Below are 16,598 nucleotides of genomic sequence, written 5' to 3' on the forward strand. Positions count from 1 at the left end.
AGTAGGCACTGCAAGGACAGGAGATGCTTGGGCTCCCGCTGCTGCTCTCCTCCACTCTGCATGTTACGGGAACAAGCTTCCCCCTTGCTGCACTCCCTCCCCACACACTGCTGTCACTGTAATTGTGGAGTAGGGTGATATACGATTGCAGCAGCAGGGGTAAGACCCAGGGGCGGATTGGCCCACCGGGAAACCGGGCCGTTTCCCGGTGGGCCGGCACATTTTATAGCCAAAGTGGCCGCAAACCCTGACAACCTGGGCCGCGGCATCTCTCTCTGTGCTCAGTGCTGGGCCGCGGCACTTTGCCCTAATTAAAGATGGCCGCGGCTATCCTTGAGTTTCCCGAAGTTAATATGGCCGCGGGAGGGCTGGTGCGCATGCGGGCGCACACAGCTGCTCCCGCGGTCCAGAGGAAGGATGGCTGTGCTGCTGCTGCCCACGTGATCCATCCCAGCAGCAGCAGCGTACAGGACTGTTTCGCGCTGCTGCTGCTGGGATGGATCCCATGGGCGGCGGCAGCGGCAGGAGGAGGCATTGCGCAACTCATCCTGTGGACCTGGCTGTCACCTTTGTGGAGTTCGTGAGTGACGGCTCATGGCTCCGTCCATCCTCCTCCCTGATCCCCGGCAGGCAGCGGCAGCGCAGCAGTGTTTGCGTGATGCTGATGGCATAAATGTAGTACGTAAAAAGTTTGTCAGTAACTTACAGCCTGTCCCCCCAGCCTCTTGTATTAATGTTAATAGATGTTAAAGCAGCAGTCAATTTGGGGAGGTTTTATATATATATAATTGGGGAGATGTTATATGTATATATTTATATATATACATACATACACACACACACACACACATATATATATATATATATATACATACATATATATATATATATATATATATATATATATATATATATAATGTGCATTCTCACCCATACTGTTACTGGTTACCTGCTGGTACTTGGCAGCAGTTGCCTGCTGGTACCTGGCTGAGGATTGGCTGCATTAATTAGCGATGTTTGCATTAATTAGCAGGTGTAGGTATGCCCCCTGACTTGAGTCACCCTTATGAGCCAAGGCCATGCCCCCTTGTAGTGCATGCACACACTGAAATGCCAAGGTTGCAAAGCCCCCTTTCACCCCCCTGTCTCTATTTCCCCAGCCCCACAGGCTGCAGAATAGATGCTGTGCACATGCGCCTATTCTGCAGCATGAGGGGCTGGGGACATAGCCAGCAGCTCAGAGAGCCACTAGCCATGCCCCCACAGCTGTGAAAATGGGGCGTGGCCTTGGTGAAATAGGCCACGCCCCAATGTCACCAGGCTGCTTTAAGTTAATTCCCGGGCTGGTTTTAATTCCCAATCCGCCCCTGGTAAGACCCCAAACATATCTGACTGTGGCGGCCGGCACCTACTCGCTGCAGCAGACAGCAAGGTAAAGGTGAGCTCGCCGGGGCCCCACCTTTAGTGTCCTGTGCTGTCCTTCCCACATCTGATGCTCTGCCTGCCTCCAGCTGGAGACTGCGGGCCACTTAAAATGACAGCACGGGCCACATTTGGCCCCCGGGCCTGACTTTGGACATGCCTGCTTTAAACCCTTTAAATCCGGACACTTATGAATTACACAAGTCTTGATGTCACCTCACCACAGAATCTGTGTAATGCATGAGTGTCCCAGTTTAAAGGGATTGTTGTTGGTGATTCAGTGAATAATGACACAATGGCAGGGGTATTAAACGCTATGGGAGTATTTGCTAAACTTTTATAGACATAACATTTATTCAATGAAAATGAGGATAATGGTTCTTTAAAACAGATAATCCGATATTTTTATAACCATTTGTTCAAAGAGAAAAAATGCAATGACCTTAATGTTCTTAAAAGAATATTATACATAATAAAAATGTTTAAGATCTCTATTTCCGAATGGTTTATTTTTTTATTGCGTACACATGAAACGTATATACAGGGATTTCTGAGATAATATATTTACTTGCAAAACAAAACCATTTATCATCGCGGACTTGGCATCGAGGAGGCGGTTACACAATTATACATTAGTGCTATCGGCTCGTCTTATCTCCAACCTGAATAAAGTGTGATATAAAAACGAATCAGTCGAAAAATAAGCAGTAACCCTTTAAGTTGCTGTGAAACATGTGCAAAAATATCCGCTAAAAATGCCAGGGTCGTAGTCGAGGAATATGAATTACTTTAATTATTGCCGGTAAATGATCTGAAGTCAATTAATTGAAGTTTAGTTAAATGTTCCACCCCGAAAAAAACAGTCGCTGTGAGCGAGGGTGGCGTTTGTAGCGGATATTTTGCTCATCTCTCAAAGCGGCGGCAGAGCTCTCCAGGAATCTTACGCAGAATCCCGTATCATGGGTCTGACGCAGGTGCAGCCAATGCTGACTCGCTGCCTGTCCAGCCGGAACGCTTGGCACCCTTTGCCGTCTCTGCGGAGGACCAGTAACTCCCGCATGATGGGCACAGAAATCATCCTGGGATCTTCTTCGCCATCAGCATCCAGGCACGAGGAGTGGCGACATACGGCTTCAGCGATGACCGCGGGGAATCTGTTCTCATCTTTGTTCATTCTAGGTGGATGCAGAAAGGAATTACTTATGCGGCTTGTTACTTGAAGCAATCTAGGGGGTTCATTTACTAAGATGGGAGTTCTATTGAAGATTGGGTGTTGCCCATAGCAACGATTCAGATTCCAATTCTTATTTATTTCGCACCTTCTAGAAGATAATAGAAATAATCTGCTTGGTTGCTATGGGCAACATTACATCTTTAATTGATCTCCCATTTTAGTAATTGTACCCCTATTTTGGTAAGGGTATGGGTCAAAGAGTCGATAGAACTTAGGTCGACAGCCACTAGTTGGACACATGAAATAGGTTCCCCCTCCTCCACTATTGCAGGGAGCTGGGCAGTGGTGAAAGAGAAGACATTTTGTTTATTTTTTTCCACGGGGGCCCCACCCCCATCTGGTGGCCACACCCCCTCCATTTTACAGGGGCCCAGCTGACCTGTCGGAACCCATGTGCCAAGTTGGACCACACTGGTCCTCTGCCAGCTAGAAATAAGCTGTGTCCATTCAGAGACTGGTCAGACAGACTACCGGACTTCCTCCATGACCAGATGATGACACATGCAGACCAATAATGGTCATCTGCTGCCATCTTGTCATCTGCCTTAACCAGAATGCATTGTAGCGAGCCATTCGTATATACTGTAATGTTGTGTTTATCAAAGGAAACACATTGTGAAAGGTTATTCTCTATTATATTATCATTTAACAAAAATATATGTTTAGATGTATATTATTATTACAGTTTGAGTATCCCTTAACCAAATATCTGAATAATTCTGGAAAAAATACTGGGGACATGGTATGTAACTGGCACTACTGGATACATCTGTAACTGGCACTACTGGGGACATGATACTTTATGTTACTGGCACCACTGGGGACATGATATGTAACTGGCACTACTGGGGACATCTGTAACTGGCACTACTGGGGACATGATATGTAACTGGCACTACTGGGGACATCTGTAACTGGCACTACTGGGGACATGATATGTTACCGGCACTACTGAGGACATGATATGTAACTGGCACTACTGGGGACATCTGTAACTAGCACCACTGGGGACATGATATGTAACTGGCACTACTGTGGACATGATATGTAACTGGCACTACTGGGGGCATCTGTAACTGGCACTACTGAGGACATGATGTGTACTGTAACTGGCACTACTGGGAACAGGATATGTAACTGGCACTACTGGGGACATGATATGTAACTGGCACTACTGGGGACATGATTTGTAACTGGCACTACTGGGGACATGATTTGTAACTGGCACTACTGGGAACAGGATATGTAACTGGCACTACTGGGGACATGATATGTAACTGGCACTACTGGGGACATGATTTGTAACTGGCACTACTGGGGACATGATATATAACTGGCACTACTGAGGACATGATTTGTAACTGGTACTAAATATGTGCAAGAACATGCTTGCTTGGCATTCAAATTCAGGGCCAGAGATAGGACACAAACTTTTTTCATGTTTTAAACCCTTGTTTCATGCACAAATTAAATATATTTGTGTGTATTTCATGTGTTTGATGTGTTTATACAACATAAATGCAATATACCTCATTGAACTATACAAATATTGCGAAATACGGAATAATCCGTTATCTAAAATGCTTCTGGTCCCGAGCATTTTGGATAAGGGATACTCAACATGTATTATTATTATTATTTTAATTTTGGAACCACTGAGTGTCCGCAGGGCTATACAGGGAACATGATTGATACACACAAACAATACACAAAAGTTCAAAATGACAATATACAGATATAGCGCCTCTCAGCCAGCTCAGGGAATCGCCAGCTGGCGCAGGCTGGTGGAGAGGTGCTGCATCTGATGCGGATGTCCCCTTCACACGGCATCGGGAAGGGGATTCCTTGCCCATCAGGGTTTCAAATATAGGGAGCCAGTCTGAAACAGTCCCAAAGTGACAATGGAGGAAGAGCGTACTGAGATGAGCCGGGTAGAACGTCACAGACCATATGAATACTGCGTACTGAGATGAGCCGGGTAGAACATCACAGACCATATGAATACTGCGTACTGAGATGAGCCGGGTAGAACATCACAGACCATATGAATACTGCATTACCTGTAATTCCATGGCGAGAGAGAGCGCACATTTACCCTGTCTTCTATATCAGTATAGCTGCTGGTGCTGCTGATATTAAGGGTGACTAGCACATTCTGCGGGAACTTCATGTCCTTAGGGAAACGGCACGGTATACTCTCGGTAACTCTGAGAACGAGAAGAAGCGCAGCCACCTGGAGCCGCAGTACAGAGAGATTGAAATAAATAAAAAAAAATGACTTGTTACTTTCATCTATTTACCTCATAATAAACACACACATGACAGAATAGGGAATCAGTTCAGGATCCTCACAGTAAACATATATGGGGAAATGTATCAAGACACGAAAGAGATAAAAAATGAAGTTTCCCAAAGCAGCCAATCAGCTCCTACGTATCATACTCTATATCAGGAAGAAATGACAGTTAGAAGCTGATTGGTTGATTTAGGAAACTTATTTGCTTTATCATTGCTTGATACATCCACTGTGAAATAGTTTACATTTCATGATGTGTTGGAAACTATTTATCTTACAGCCATGGAACCCTATTCCAGCTACTGGTTTGTCCCCACATACAGTATACGTACACTCACACTCACACTATCTTTCTCCATTACTTACCAGAGAAGTCGCTCTCAGTACATACATCCTGCAGTCTCTCCGCTTCCTGCAGACTGGTCTCCTGTGAGAGGCTTGTGTGTCTTTGCCGTGTACACCTGAACACTTTATAGCACGTTGTACAGGCTCCGGTGTTTCCGATGCAGTGTAATTTCTGATCGAGCGTACCGCAACAAAATGGAAAAATAATAAAACAAAGGGGGTTTTGGTTCACAAATATATATATAATATACAAAAGACTGCAAATCCCACCAGCAGCAGAACTGGGTCACATACAGTTGAAGCCGCGGAGAATATATATCTTCGTGCGGTAAAACTCGTGGGCTGGTGGTGATAACACAGCTGCTGCATCCTGCATTGTGCGTGTGCACTTTTCCTGTAATGTGAAAAAAAGGTCAAAATGAGGAAGTTTATGAAACACAAAAGATTAAACACTAATACATCATTAAAGTTCCAGTGGAACAAAAAAGATAATTTACAGGGGGAGAGGTATCAAGCCTTGGAAGTGAATTATACCCCTTTCACACCAGAAATTTAGAGACAAACCCAGGAATTACATTCCCAGGACAAGCAGGGACATTCCCGGGTTGGGACCCTTTCACACCAGAAAAGTCCCTGCATTTTCTGGTGTGTGAAGGGGGCAGGAAGGAGGTGGGGAGGAGGCGGGCAGTCGGTGGGATGGCGTTGGGCAGTCGGCGGGATGGCGGCGGAGGTGGGCAGGAGGTGGTGAGAATATTCACCCGGTTGCTTGTCCTCTGAGCAGGTTATCCACACAGGTGGCGGCGCAAATGGCGGGACAGGCGGCAGATGAAGATGACGCAGTTCTCCGGCGCCCTCACTGCCGCCGGAGAGCTGCGTCATCATCATCCACCGCCTGTCCCTTCATTTGCACCTGCCGCCTGCGTGGATTCCCGGCCAGAGAAGCCCAGCGAGGACCGGCAACCCGGGTAAGTATACTCTACCCCATTTACACCAGCCAGGTCCCAGGGTTGAACTCGGGAACAACCCTGCTACCTAGCAGGGTTGGATTGCCGGCAAATTAGCCCGGTAATTTGTCCCGGGAACCTTTCACACCAGCGCTAGTACCGGGTTGTTCCCGGACTCAAGCTGGGAATTTAGGCTGGTGTGAAAGGGGTATTATTGTACCAGTCAGCACCTACAGGCGCACTTTAAGGACTGGAAAGGATAGTGGATAACAAGTTAACCACCGGTGTGGGGGGCGCAAAGTATATGGGTTGTGCTGCCAAGCTGCAGTGTAAGAAAAAGGGGATAGTAAGTCCCCAACTAGAAAGAAGAAAAAGCGACGAACACTGCGCTAGGTACAATTGAATGACAGTAAAAAAATTAATTATGTAACAATAATTGCCAATAATGTGCCAATGGATACCAAAATCTGACTATTTACTGAGAGACGTCCTTCCCCCTGATCCAGTTTTTATTTTTTTTTAAAACAGAACCCTCAAAAATCAATTAGCACCTAGTATGTTAAAAGAGATAAAAATCGATCCAACTCCCTCTAACTTATCCTGGCTAGGCTCCAAGCCGAATGGTTTCTTCCGCTGTGGAAGTAACAGGTGCATCACATGTAACCATATTAAATCCCGACCTACCGACCCCCTTTTGGATGGTGAAGGCAACGCTATACAAATTAATGGTTTCATAAACTGCAATACAGACTATCTTATATATTTGCTGAGTTGTCCCTGCAAACTGAGATACGTAGGAAGAACCACGAGACAAGTAAAAATCAGTTTCTTGGAACATCGCCGGAATGTTTCTAAACAGTATGTTAACCATAGCATTTCTAAACATTTTTATGAGGCACATGCAGGGAATCCAGAGGGTCTCACCCTCATGGGTCTAGAACACATCTCCAAAACATCTAGGGGGGGAGACCGTTTCAGTAGACTATGTAAACAAGAAGTATACTGGATGTACAAACTATGCACGATCTATCCAGATGGGCTCAATGAAGCAGTAGAACTAAATGCCATTATAGATTGAGAGACATATACCCATCAAAACAACATCTTTAACCCCCCCCCCCCTCCACAGTGTCCTCTCTCTCTCTTTTTGAGAACATTACCCCCCACCTTGTACCCTCATTCCCCCCAATTTTTTTTTTTTTTTCCCCCACCCTGAAATCCGACAGGATTAACACAAATATTAGTATCTATCCTTTTCTCTCCATCATTTATTTCTTTAAAGTTCCACCCCGACGTTCACCACAGCACCATTTGACCTCTATACTAGTAATATCCCTACCCCACTTTTAGCAACAGTCTAGTCCGTATGTTTCATTATTTCTCCTCTCTGCATATCCCACCTATGTGAAACACCTACATAGCTCTCGTGTGATAATATAATTCAGCTTCCTAGGAAATCCATATAATTGTACTATCTGTCTGAAATAGCGAATTATACTAGGGATTATACAGACAACCATTGTCCTCTTGCTGTTATTTACTGTATTTTTTTTTTATTTTATTTTTTTGCTTTTTCTGTTTATTATATGTGCCTCCTAAAAAATTATTATTTTTACTGATATCATCCAATCAATGTTTTTCATTAGCTCTTGTGTAAAAGATATATATATTTTAACTTATCTATGTACTGTATGTTTACCTTTTCATATATCTCTATATTTGTATAAACTGTAGACCTCTTTAAGTTCATACAACCTATAATAGTGCCCAAGGTATATGGGACCCAGTTTGCCCATATAGTTCCACAGAACACCCACTTTTTCCATTGCAATATAGCCTAAAGTGTATATAACTACAGTGTTTTGCCCATAATAAAAATGGCGCTTTTGACACTTCCGGTTGCGTTTCTGGAATATATGAGGTTAAATCCCCCTACTAAAAGAAGGGAATATCCTCCAACCTGTCAAGATGGGTATATTGAGTCATCTGCTATGATTAACAGACTCTGATTTATGCCAGAAATTCACTTCCCCCGCACCGCTGGAACGCACTGTGCGCTCCACGGAAGGGCTACACACCGTCCTTCCGGCGGAAGTGATGTGCCCATGATACACAAGCCGGGACCAAATTACATAACACGGCGCCGCCCGGAAGTGATGTGCGTTCCATTAGCAGGAAGCACATCTGATTCCGGAAAGGATGTGCGTTCCAGCATATGCGGAACTGCACATCCGGTTATGAAAAAATAAAGTTTACTGTATTTTATGTGTCTAAAATGCTCGTTTTTATATCTACTATGGTTTATTTGAAACACACACTCCTGCTCATGCTCCTCATATCTACCTCATATTGTTTTTACAAATAACTGTCTTAATTACTTTTGCTCATGTGCCAATTGGTTTGCTAATTGTTTTACGCAGTTGGGTATATAAACCCTGTAGTAGCAACATCCTGCACACCTTGATAAAGCCAGGGAACTGGCGAAACGCGTTGGTGGACTACCAGGAATACCCTTGTCCAGTTCTAAACCCCCTTATTGACCACTACTTGGATCCGGACCAGTCTTCCATCCCTCTTTCTCCTCCTTCCCGTACATCAGGGAACTCCATCGGCACCCTGGGCAAAACCATCTGAAGCCATCTATTTAGAGGCCTACACTTGCCCTATACAGGACATTAGGTGATACACCAGGAGATTGCCTCTCCACAAAGTGCCTGCCATCTGGACACATTGGACCCACTATCTACATCCTATGGAAGACACCTAATAGGAACGGACCCACACACTTATGGTCATAAAAATACGGTACCGTATGAACTGGACTTTTTAAATCACTTTTTTTATTATCAATAATTTTTTTAACAAATCCTCTTTCCATTCATCTTCCCTATATTTTTTATTAAAAGTGATACTTTTATCCTACCATTGGCACATTATTGGCAATTATTGTTACATAATTAATTTTTTGACTGTCATTCAATTGTACCTAGCGCAGTGTTCTTCACTTTTGCACTTTAAGGACTGACCTGCTGACTGAGCGGATGGTTCATATTTCATATAGGTAATAGATCTGTATCATTAATAGAATAAATACCACTTTATATATATCTCATTACTATTGCTAATTCTGACTTAATGTTAATTCTCGACTTTTTGATGTGTCAATGTTTTAAATGTCGGCGTCCTGTCTGCATTTTGATCAAGTCAGCATAATAAATGTCAGCATTTTTACATGTCAGTATTTTGAGTGTCTGCCAATGCTTGTCAGTATTTTGACCGTCGGTATTTTGTCAGCACATGCGTGAGGTAGGTACAACGCAATGATAAACCGGCACATCCGGCTGCTGCCGCAGTTTATCAATAATCGGCCTCCGTGTGAATTTCGGCCCTGTAAAAAGGCCTGAATCAGGCCCCAATCCCCCCCCCCCCCAAACAGAAAGTGTTGTTCAAAGGTGTGTCATCCCATAAAGCCACTCCCTCTTTTGCCATGCGAAGAAGTATTGGTTAGAACAACTTAAATGAGAGGTACAGTATGTTATATGGTATATATCCTACACTAGTATATTTTAAAAACTAGCATTATAGTATTAAATATATGATTCAAATGGAATGGCTCTGCATCGCCACCTGGTGCTCAGAAATTATAATGCAGATTTATTTTAGCGTAAAATAACTTTATTGGTTTACATTAAAAGGACCAACAAGATAGTGTGGCAGGGACAGCATCTTTATACATGAAGGTAATGTGGAGGATCCAATCCAGGTTTAAGAGCAGCAGCAGCAGCAGGAAAACTGATGTGACCTGGGTTGGGCTGATTAGCAGCACCTGTGACTTCCTAATATAAGTGTTTCCAGGGCAGAGGGTCATTGCTCCTGATGGTGGAACAGCTGCCCAAGTGATAGGCCGGAGTGTGGGCTACAGTAGGGACCACTGGAACACACTGAAGAGTTTGTACTATGCTGTGATTACCTGTATGCTGCTCACTGTAACTATACTTGCCTATACTGTGTGCCTGGTATGCTGCTCCCTGTAACTATACTTGCCTGTGCTGTGTGCCTGGTATGCTGCTCCCTGTAACTACACTTGCCTGTGCTGTGTGCCTGGTATGCTGCTCCCTGTAACTACACTTGCCTATACTGTGTGCCTGGTATACTGTGTGCCTGGTATGCTGCTCCCTGTAACTATACTTGCCTGTGCTGTGTGCCTGGTATGCTGTGAGTACCTGTATGCTGCTCGCTGTAACTGTACTTGCCTATACTGTGTGCCTGGTATGCTGTGAGTACCTGTATGCTGCTCACTGTAACTATACTTGCCTATACTGTGTGCCTGGTATGCTGTGACCTGTATGCTGCTCCCTGTAACTACACTTGCCTGTGCTGTGTGCCTGGTATGCTGCTCCCTGTAACTATACTTGCCTGTACTGTGTGCCTGGTATGCTGCTCACTGTAACTATACTTGCCTATACTGTGTGCCTGGTATGCTGTGACCTGCTCCAAAAATAAAGACCAAGACTTCATCTTGATCCAGTGTATGTGATTCCTTGTCACAATAAGAACAGCATGACACAATAATAACAGCGATAAACAAAACAATCACACCCCCATACCGCCCAATTTTGTAATTCTCAAAACGCGCAAAAGTGGGTGGAGCTACCAGGTGGATGGGCATGGGTAGAGGTCCGTTGCCTACCACACTACCCCCGTTTTCATAATTTAGGGTGGATGCTCAGCACTCCTCTAGCAGCTGGGCGGCCAAGAGGTTATGCCCCAAATTATGTCCCTCTTTTTAGTCAGCAAAAGTTGGGAGGTATGTTATAGGAAGATATTGTTACAGGGGCTTGCAGTCACGAGTGTTCTTACATCAACATGATAATTACTGTTGTGTTGTGCTGATACTGTATCTTCCTGTATTCAGACAGAATGTCTGATCACTGTTCCTGCAGTCAGGTCCCCTGCAGCCGGTGCTGGAAGTGTACAGAGATCTGACTGTGCAGCACTGCGCTGGGGAATGAGGTCATGGTTTCAGGCCTCGGTTTGCTGGGTTGTCGCTAAATAGCAAACGTTGGTAGATTTACTGTAATATTAACATGTTTTCCTGGTATATGAACGGTTCTTCAATATACAGGGAGTTTAAGTTGCTCATACGGTTCCACCTTCACCTAATTTGAGTATCATTCGGTATTGAATTGTTCTACTTTATGTCACACTATTGTTATTGCTAGAATTATTAGCATTACTATTATTGCAGTAGATGTGTAATGCACCACAGCGTACAGTCTAAAGCAGGCATGTGCAAAGTCAGGCCCGGGGGCCAATTGCGGCCCGTGCTCTCATTTCAAGCGGCCCGCAGCCTCCAGCTGGAAGCGGGCAGAGCATCAGATGTGGGAAGCACAGCACAGGACACTAAAGGTGGGGCCCCGGCAAGCACGCCTTTACCTTGCTGGCTGCTGCCATGAAGGGGGAGCAGTGGCAGGCTGGGGGACATACAGTGAATGGGGGCAGAGTGGGGTACATAGTGAAGGAAGGTCAGGCTTGGGGACATACAATGAATGGGGGCAGGCTGGGGGAAATACACTGATGGACATTAAGAGAAGGGGGGCAGGCTGGGGGACAGAGTGAATGGGTGCAGAGTGGGGAACATACAGTGAATGGGGGACATACAGTGAATGGGGGCAGGCTGGGGGAAATACAGTGAAGGGGCAGGCTGTGGGACATAGAGTGGGGGACCATTTTGATGTGATTAATGATTCAAAGAATGTCAGGCTGAATGGTCGGCCCCCACACATTTACACTTCACCAAATCTGGCCCTCATCGCAAAAAGTTTGGACACCCCTGGTCTAAAGGGCCCACTTATCACATAATATCGTGGATAATTCCCAGAAAACACCCGTTTACGGGTTAGCCGCAAATATTAAATATCCCCTGAATGTATCAGGGGGGACCATAGCAGGAATCTCCGAATCCTGATTGTGCTACGCCCTCAGCCGCATCCCCTATAGGTTTCTATGGGGGATGTGATACTGCCTGATGTATCAATATCGCACAGCATCGCAGTAGGTCCCACCCCGGGGCTGCCGCCATTCTAAGATGGCGGTAGCGCCTTGTAGCCTACGGGCTACATACTGCACTGCCAGTGGGGCAAATAAATTTGTATATAGCAGGCTAACGATCACATGATTTTACACTGGCCACAAGTCATCACAGGCGCAGCGTAGCCCAGGACTTAATGGGTGCTTCAATGATAAACAGGCGCATCCGGGTGCCGCTGACGTCACAAACCCTCCCCTAACAGACATTGGCACTGTCACTCCCAGCTTCTTTTTTGTCACTTCCAGCATTTTTCTTGGTACTCCCATGAAACGTCTGGTTCCCACCCCTACACGCCCACTGCATGTCACAGCCGGGCTTTGTGCACCCACATTGCGGCCAATACATATGCGCAGTTCATCGATAATCCTTGCGAATTCGCAGCCATGAGATCAGTTCTGAATCGGCCCTATGTACTAAAGCCTCGGATAAAGTGGAGAGAGATAAAATACCAACCAATCAGCTCCTAACTGACATATGCCCCCCCCCCCCCCCCCCGGGCCGGCTGCTCCATGGCCACTCAGATTGTATTAAAAGGGCAATCAGCACCACCATGATAACAAAATAAGAGGACTCAGTACAGCACCCCTGAATTCAGCGTTTATGTGGTTACTAGGTGATTCATCGCCCCCTACGGGCGCTCTTCACACCGTCGTAAGGGGCTGCGCCCCCTTAATTTGTGAACGTTTGTATTGTGAGAAATATGGTTAGAATTGTATGAAAGATGCCCTGTATTGCAACTTGAGTTATAGGTGAAATGTGTTAAATAGAGAGCATATGATTTGGAAGGGGTGTGTATTGTTTTGTTTAATTAAAAAGCGGTTACAGAGTAAGATGTACATTGATAGTGTGGATGGTACAGTGACATTTGTGGGTGTGGGGGGGGGCTGTGTGTGCATGTTGTTTAGGTGTGTGTGTGTGCAATAGTATAGTAGGGTGTTTTTGAGTCAGCGGCTCCCCACTGGCGGAGGTCACGACACAGGAAAACAGGAGGCTGGGTAGTGATAGGGGTGTGTGGGCATAAGGGGGACTAAAGAGGAGGGTGGGAGATACTGTGCAGCTTCTGCCAGTGGGTGAGGGTCCAGCGTGGCAGTACAGGATGGTGGCCCTGAGTCAGTGTCTCCTCCTACTGGGTGGGAGTTAGGGTGCATGAGAGCAGGAGGCTGGGCTATGAGGCATGATAGGGGCATGTGGGCAAAACAGCGTCAGCGACTCCCCAGTGTTGGAAGTTACGGTTCAGGAGAGCAGGAAGCTGGGTAGTGATAGGGGTGTGTGAGTATACGGGGGACTAAAGAGGGGCTTAGGGGTGCTGTGAATTGCGGGAGGGGCACGGGTGTGCCGTGAATCAAGGGAGGGAGGGGGCACAGGTGTCAGCAAATCGCGGGAGACGTCGGGGATCCGCAAAGCGCGGGAGGGGGCGTGAATTGCGCGAGGGGGGGTTGCGAATTGCGGGAGGGGGGGTGCGCGGGGGTGTCGTGAATCGTGGGAGGGGGGCGTGAATCGTGGGAGGGGGGGTGCGCGGGGGGTCCGCGATTGGCGGGAGGAGGGGCACGGGGCGCGATGAATCAACCTAGTTGGTTATATATTCTTGTAGAAGGATGGAAGGATGTTGCTGTCATTCAGAATGCATTTACATAAACAGTAATAGTAGCAGTAAAAGATCTGACAAAACACTTACAGTAAAACAGAACAGGTGTTATATATTATACAAAGAATTGGTTGATGATGTCTAGGTTGACGTGCACATAGTTGTCACTGGAAAAAAATTGCCACAAGAAAAAATCAACACAGAAAGGTCAACACATGTACATGTTGACATAAGTGTGGCACTTCATTGGTGTCCATGTCGACACATGAGAATGAATATGAAAACATTTAAAAAGTGAAAAATAAATCTTAAAAAACTCATGTCAACCTTTTTCATTGTCGACCATAGCCATGTCAGTGTTTTGCATGTGCCATTTAATCGTGGGGTTGCCGTGAATGGGGGGGGGAGGGACGTGGGGGGTGTCTGCGAATTGCGCGGGGTGGGGGGGTCATGGGGGGTGCCGCGAATAGCGGGAGGGGGGGTCGTGGGGGGTGGGTGACGCGAATTGCGGGAGGGGGGTCGCGTGGGGGGGGGTACCGCGAATCACGGGAGGGGGTCGCTGGGGTGCCGCAAATCGCCACAAGAAAAAAATCAACACAGAAAGGTCAACACATGTAAATGTTGACATAAGTGTGGCACTTCATTGGTGTCCATGTCGACACATGAGAATGAATATGAAAACATTCTTAAAATGAAACATAAATCTTCAAAAACTCATGTCAACCTTTTTCATCGTCGACCATAGCCGTGTCAGTGTTTTGCATGTGCCATTTGATCCTGGGGTTGCTGTGAATCGCAGCGACTGTGGGGGGTGTTTACGGGAGGGGGGGTGGCGGGGGGGGGTGTGTGCCATGAATTGGGGGAGGGGGGTCGCAGGGGTGGGTGCTGCGAATTGCGGGAGGGGTGGGACGTGGGGGGTGGGGTGCCCCGAATCGCCGGAGGGGGGGTCATGGGGGCTGGGGTTGCCGCGAATTGCAATAGGAGGGGTTTGCGGGGCGGGGGAGCGCGCGAATCGTGGGAGGGGCCCCGCGAATCACGGGAGGGGGGGCGGCGGGGGGGCGCTCACCTGGTGTGTCTGGTGAGTAGCTGTGTCTTTGCTGGGTAACATGGGGAGGCAGAGGGTGTCTGGCACTGTGCATACCTCCCAACATGACCCATGCCTGGAGGGACACAATGCTCTGCCGCTGGACTTTCTTCCTAATGTATGATTACCTCCATCTGTGTTGAACAGGTTAATTGATAGGAAAGGTGCTTCAACACAGGTGATGGCAATCATACATTAATAGGAAAGTGCAGGAGCAGAGCAAGGTGTCCCTCCTATGACTGTGGGCTCACTGGGCTGGTTCTCTGTCCAGGGCCGTCTTTTCGTATGGGCTTAATGGGCACTTGCCCAGGGGCCCCAGGTGTATAAGGGCCCTTTTCTGATAGCTGAGGATCCCCTTTTTCCAGGGATACCAGAATTTTGAAAATCGGCCCTGGGGAACTGGAGATATCCAACTTCAAAGCAGCAGTCCACATTAACTTCTGCTAATTACTCATTTACTTCCCAGTCATATTTCTCAGGTTCTCTCTGACTTGGTTTTTCTGAGAGTATAGTCCAAAAGCTGGGACTCTCCCCTTTCTGTCAACACTAGTGGCTTGTCTCTATCTTTTTCAGAACCAGAGATATCAGCCTTCCAGCAGCCGGTACCTGCTCCAGCTCCAAATGTCTGGTGTACAGTTTTATATTTTTGTCAATGGATTGCTCTGGCTCCTGATCTCTGATCTCCAAGTTCCCAGCACCTCCTGAAAGTTGGGACTCTAGGTTTTTATTCTATTGAAGGCTAAGAAATCTATTTACAGATAATTGCAGATATCTGCAGTCAAACAAGCTGCCCTTCCACCGGAAAATGACGAATATTAAGCCCACTCCATTATCCAACCCTCCCCTGTGTATAAAACACCCCCTACCTCCCTGGAAATCATTTACAAGGGACCCTTCATTCAGCTCAGTGCCCCTTCCACACGTTAGTGTTCTCCCTCCCACCACCTGTGCAGTAAATTAGTAATTAGCAGAAGTTACTGCTCCAGGTCCTACATGTTGAATGGAAGATAGAGCACCCCCTGCCACCCGTGGGACATCAAAGCTGCTGCTGATAGCACCCCCCACCCCTAGGAGGGGAGAATGGGTAAGGGCCCCAGTGCATTGCTTTACCCAGGGACCCACACTGCTGTTAAGACGGCCCTGATGGTGCCCCCCTGTCATTTTCTCCTGGATCCGCCCCTGTATGAACATATACATATATATATACACACATACATACAGTACAGCGGCACTCACAAGGTTGTGTAGGGAGGGGCCCGGCTGGACTGCTTTGCCCGGGGGCCCATAATGCTGTTAAGATGGCCCTGTCTCTGTCATGTGAGTCAGAGGCTCCACCCAGCTTTAGAGGGTCAGACACACTTTGAGTGACAGATGTAGCCAAATATATAAGAAATTCAAAAAAAAAAAAAATCTTTAAAAACTCATGTCAACCTTTTTCATTGTCGACCATAGCCGTGCCAGTGTTTTGCATGTGCCATTTAATCCTGGGGTTGCCGTGAATCGCGCGCGGGGGTGGGGGGGGAGGGAGGAGGTGAGGGGTGTCCGTGAATCACGGGAGGAGGGGTCGTGGGTGGATGCCGTGAATTGCGGGAGGGGG

General features: G+C 46.7%; 1 protein-coding gene across 1 annotated transcript; it reads right to left on the reverse strand.

Annotated features, from left to right (window-relative positions):
* Positions 1 to 1,896: 1,896 nt before the first annotated feature.
* Positions 1,897 to 5,642, reverse strand: LOC146062801 (interleukin-17A-like). Its single transcript, XM_083174816.1, has 4 exons — positions 5,592 to 5,642; positions 5,319 to 5,469; positions 4,717 to 4,889; positions 1,897 to 2,597 (listed from the first exon to the last, which is right to left on the reverse strand). The coding sequence occupies exons 2-4, from the start codon at positions 5,343 to 5,345 to the stop codon at positions 2,363 to 2,365; spliced, it is 435 nt and encodes a 144-aa protein (XP_083030942.1). The 5' UTR covers positions 5,346 to 5,469; positions 5,592 to 5,642; the 3' UTR covers positions 1,897 to 2,362.
* Between the last annotated feature and the right edge of the window lie 10,956 nt (positions 5,643 to 16,598).

Source organism: Crinia signifera, chromosome 3, assembly GCF_055691185.1.
Source record: "Crinia signifera chromosome 3, ASM5569118v1, whole genome shotgun sequence".
In the NCBI taxonomy this organism is placed as follows: Eukaryota; Metazoa; Chordata; class Amphibia; order Anura; family Myobatrachidae; genus Crinia; species Crinia signifera.

Excerpts from the sequence above, each read along its gene's own strand:
- LOC146062801 (XM_083174816.1), bottom strand. The coding sequence starts at position 5,345 with ATGTATGTACTGAGAGCGACTTCTCTG. Across the intron at positions 4,890-5,318 it reads TACTGAGAGCGACTTCTCTG|GTGGCTGCGCTTCTTCTCGT; the intron begins GTAAGTAATGGA and ends CTGCGGCTCCAG. Across the intron at positions 2,598-4,716 it reads CTCTCGCCATGGAATTACAG|AATGAACAAAGATGAGAACA; the intron begins GTAATGCAGTAT and ends GCATCCACCTAG.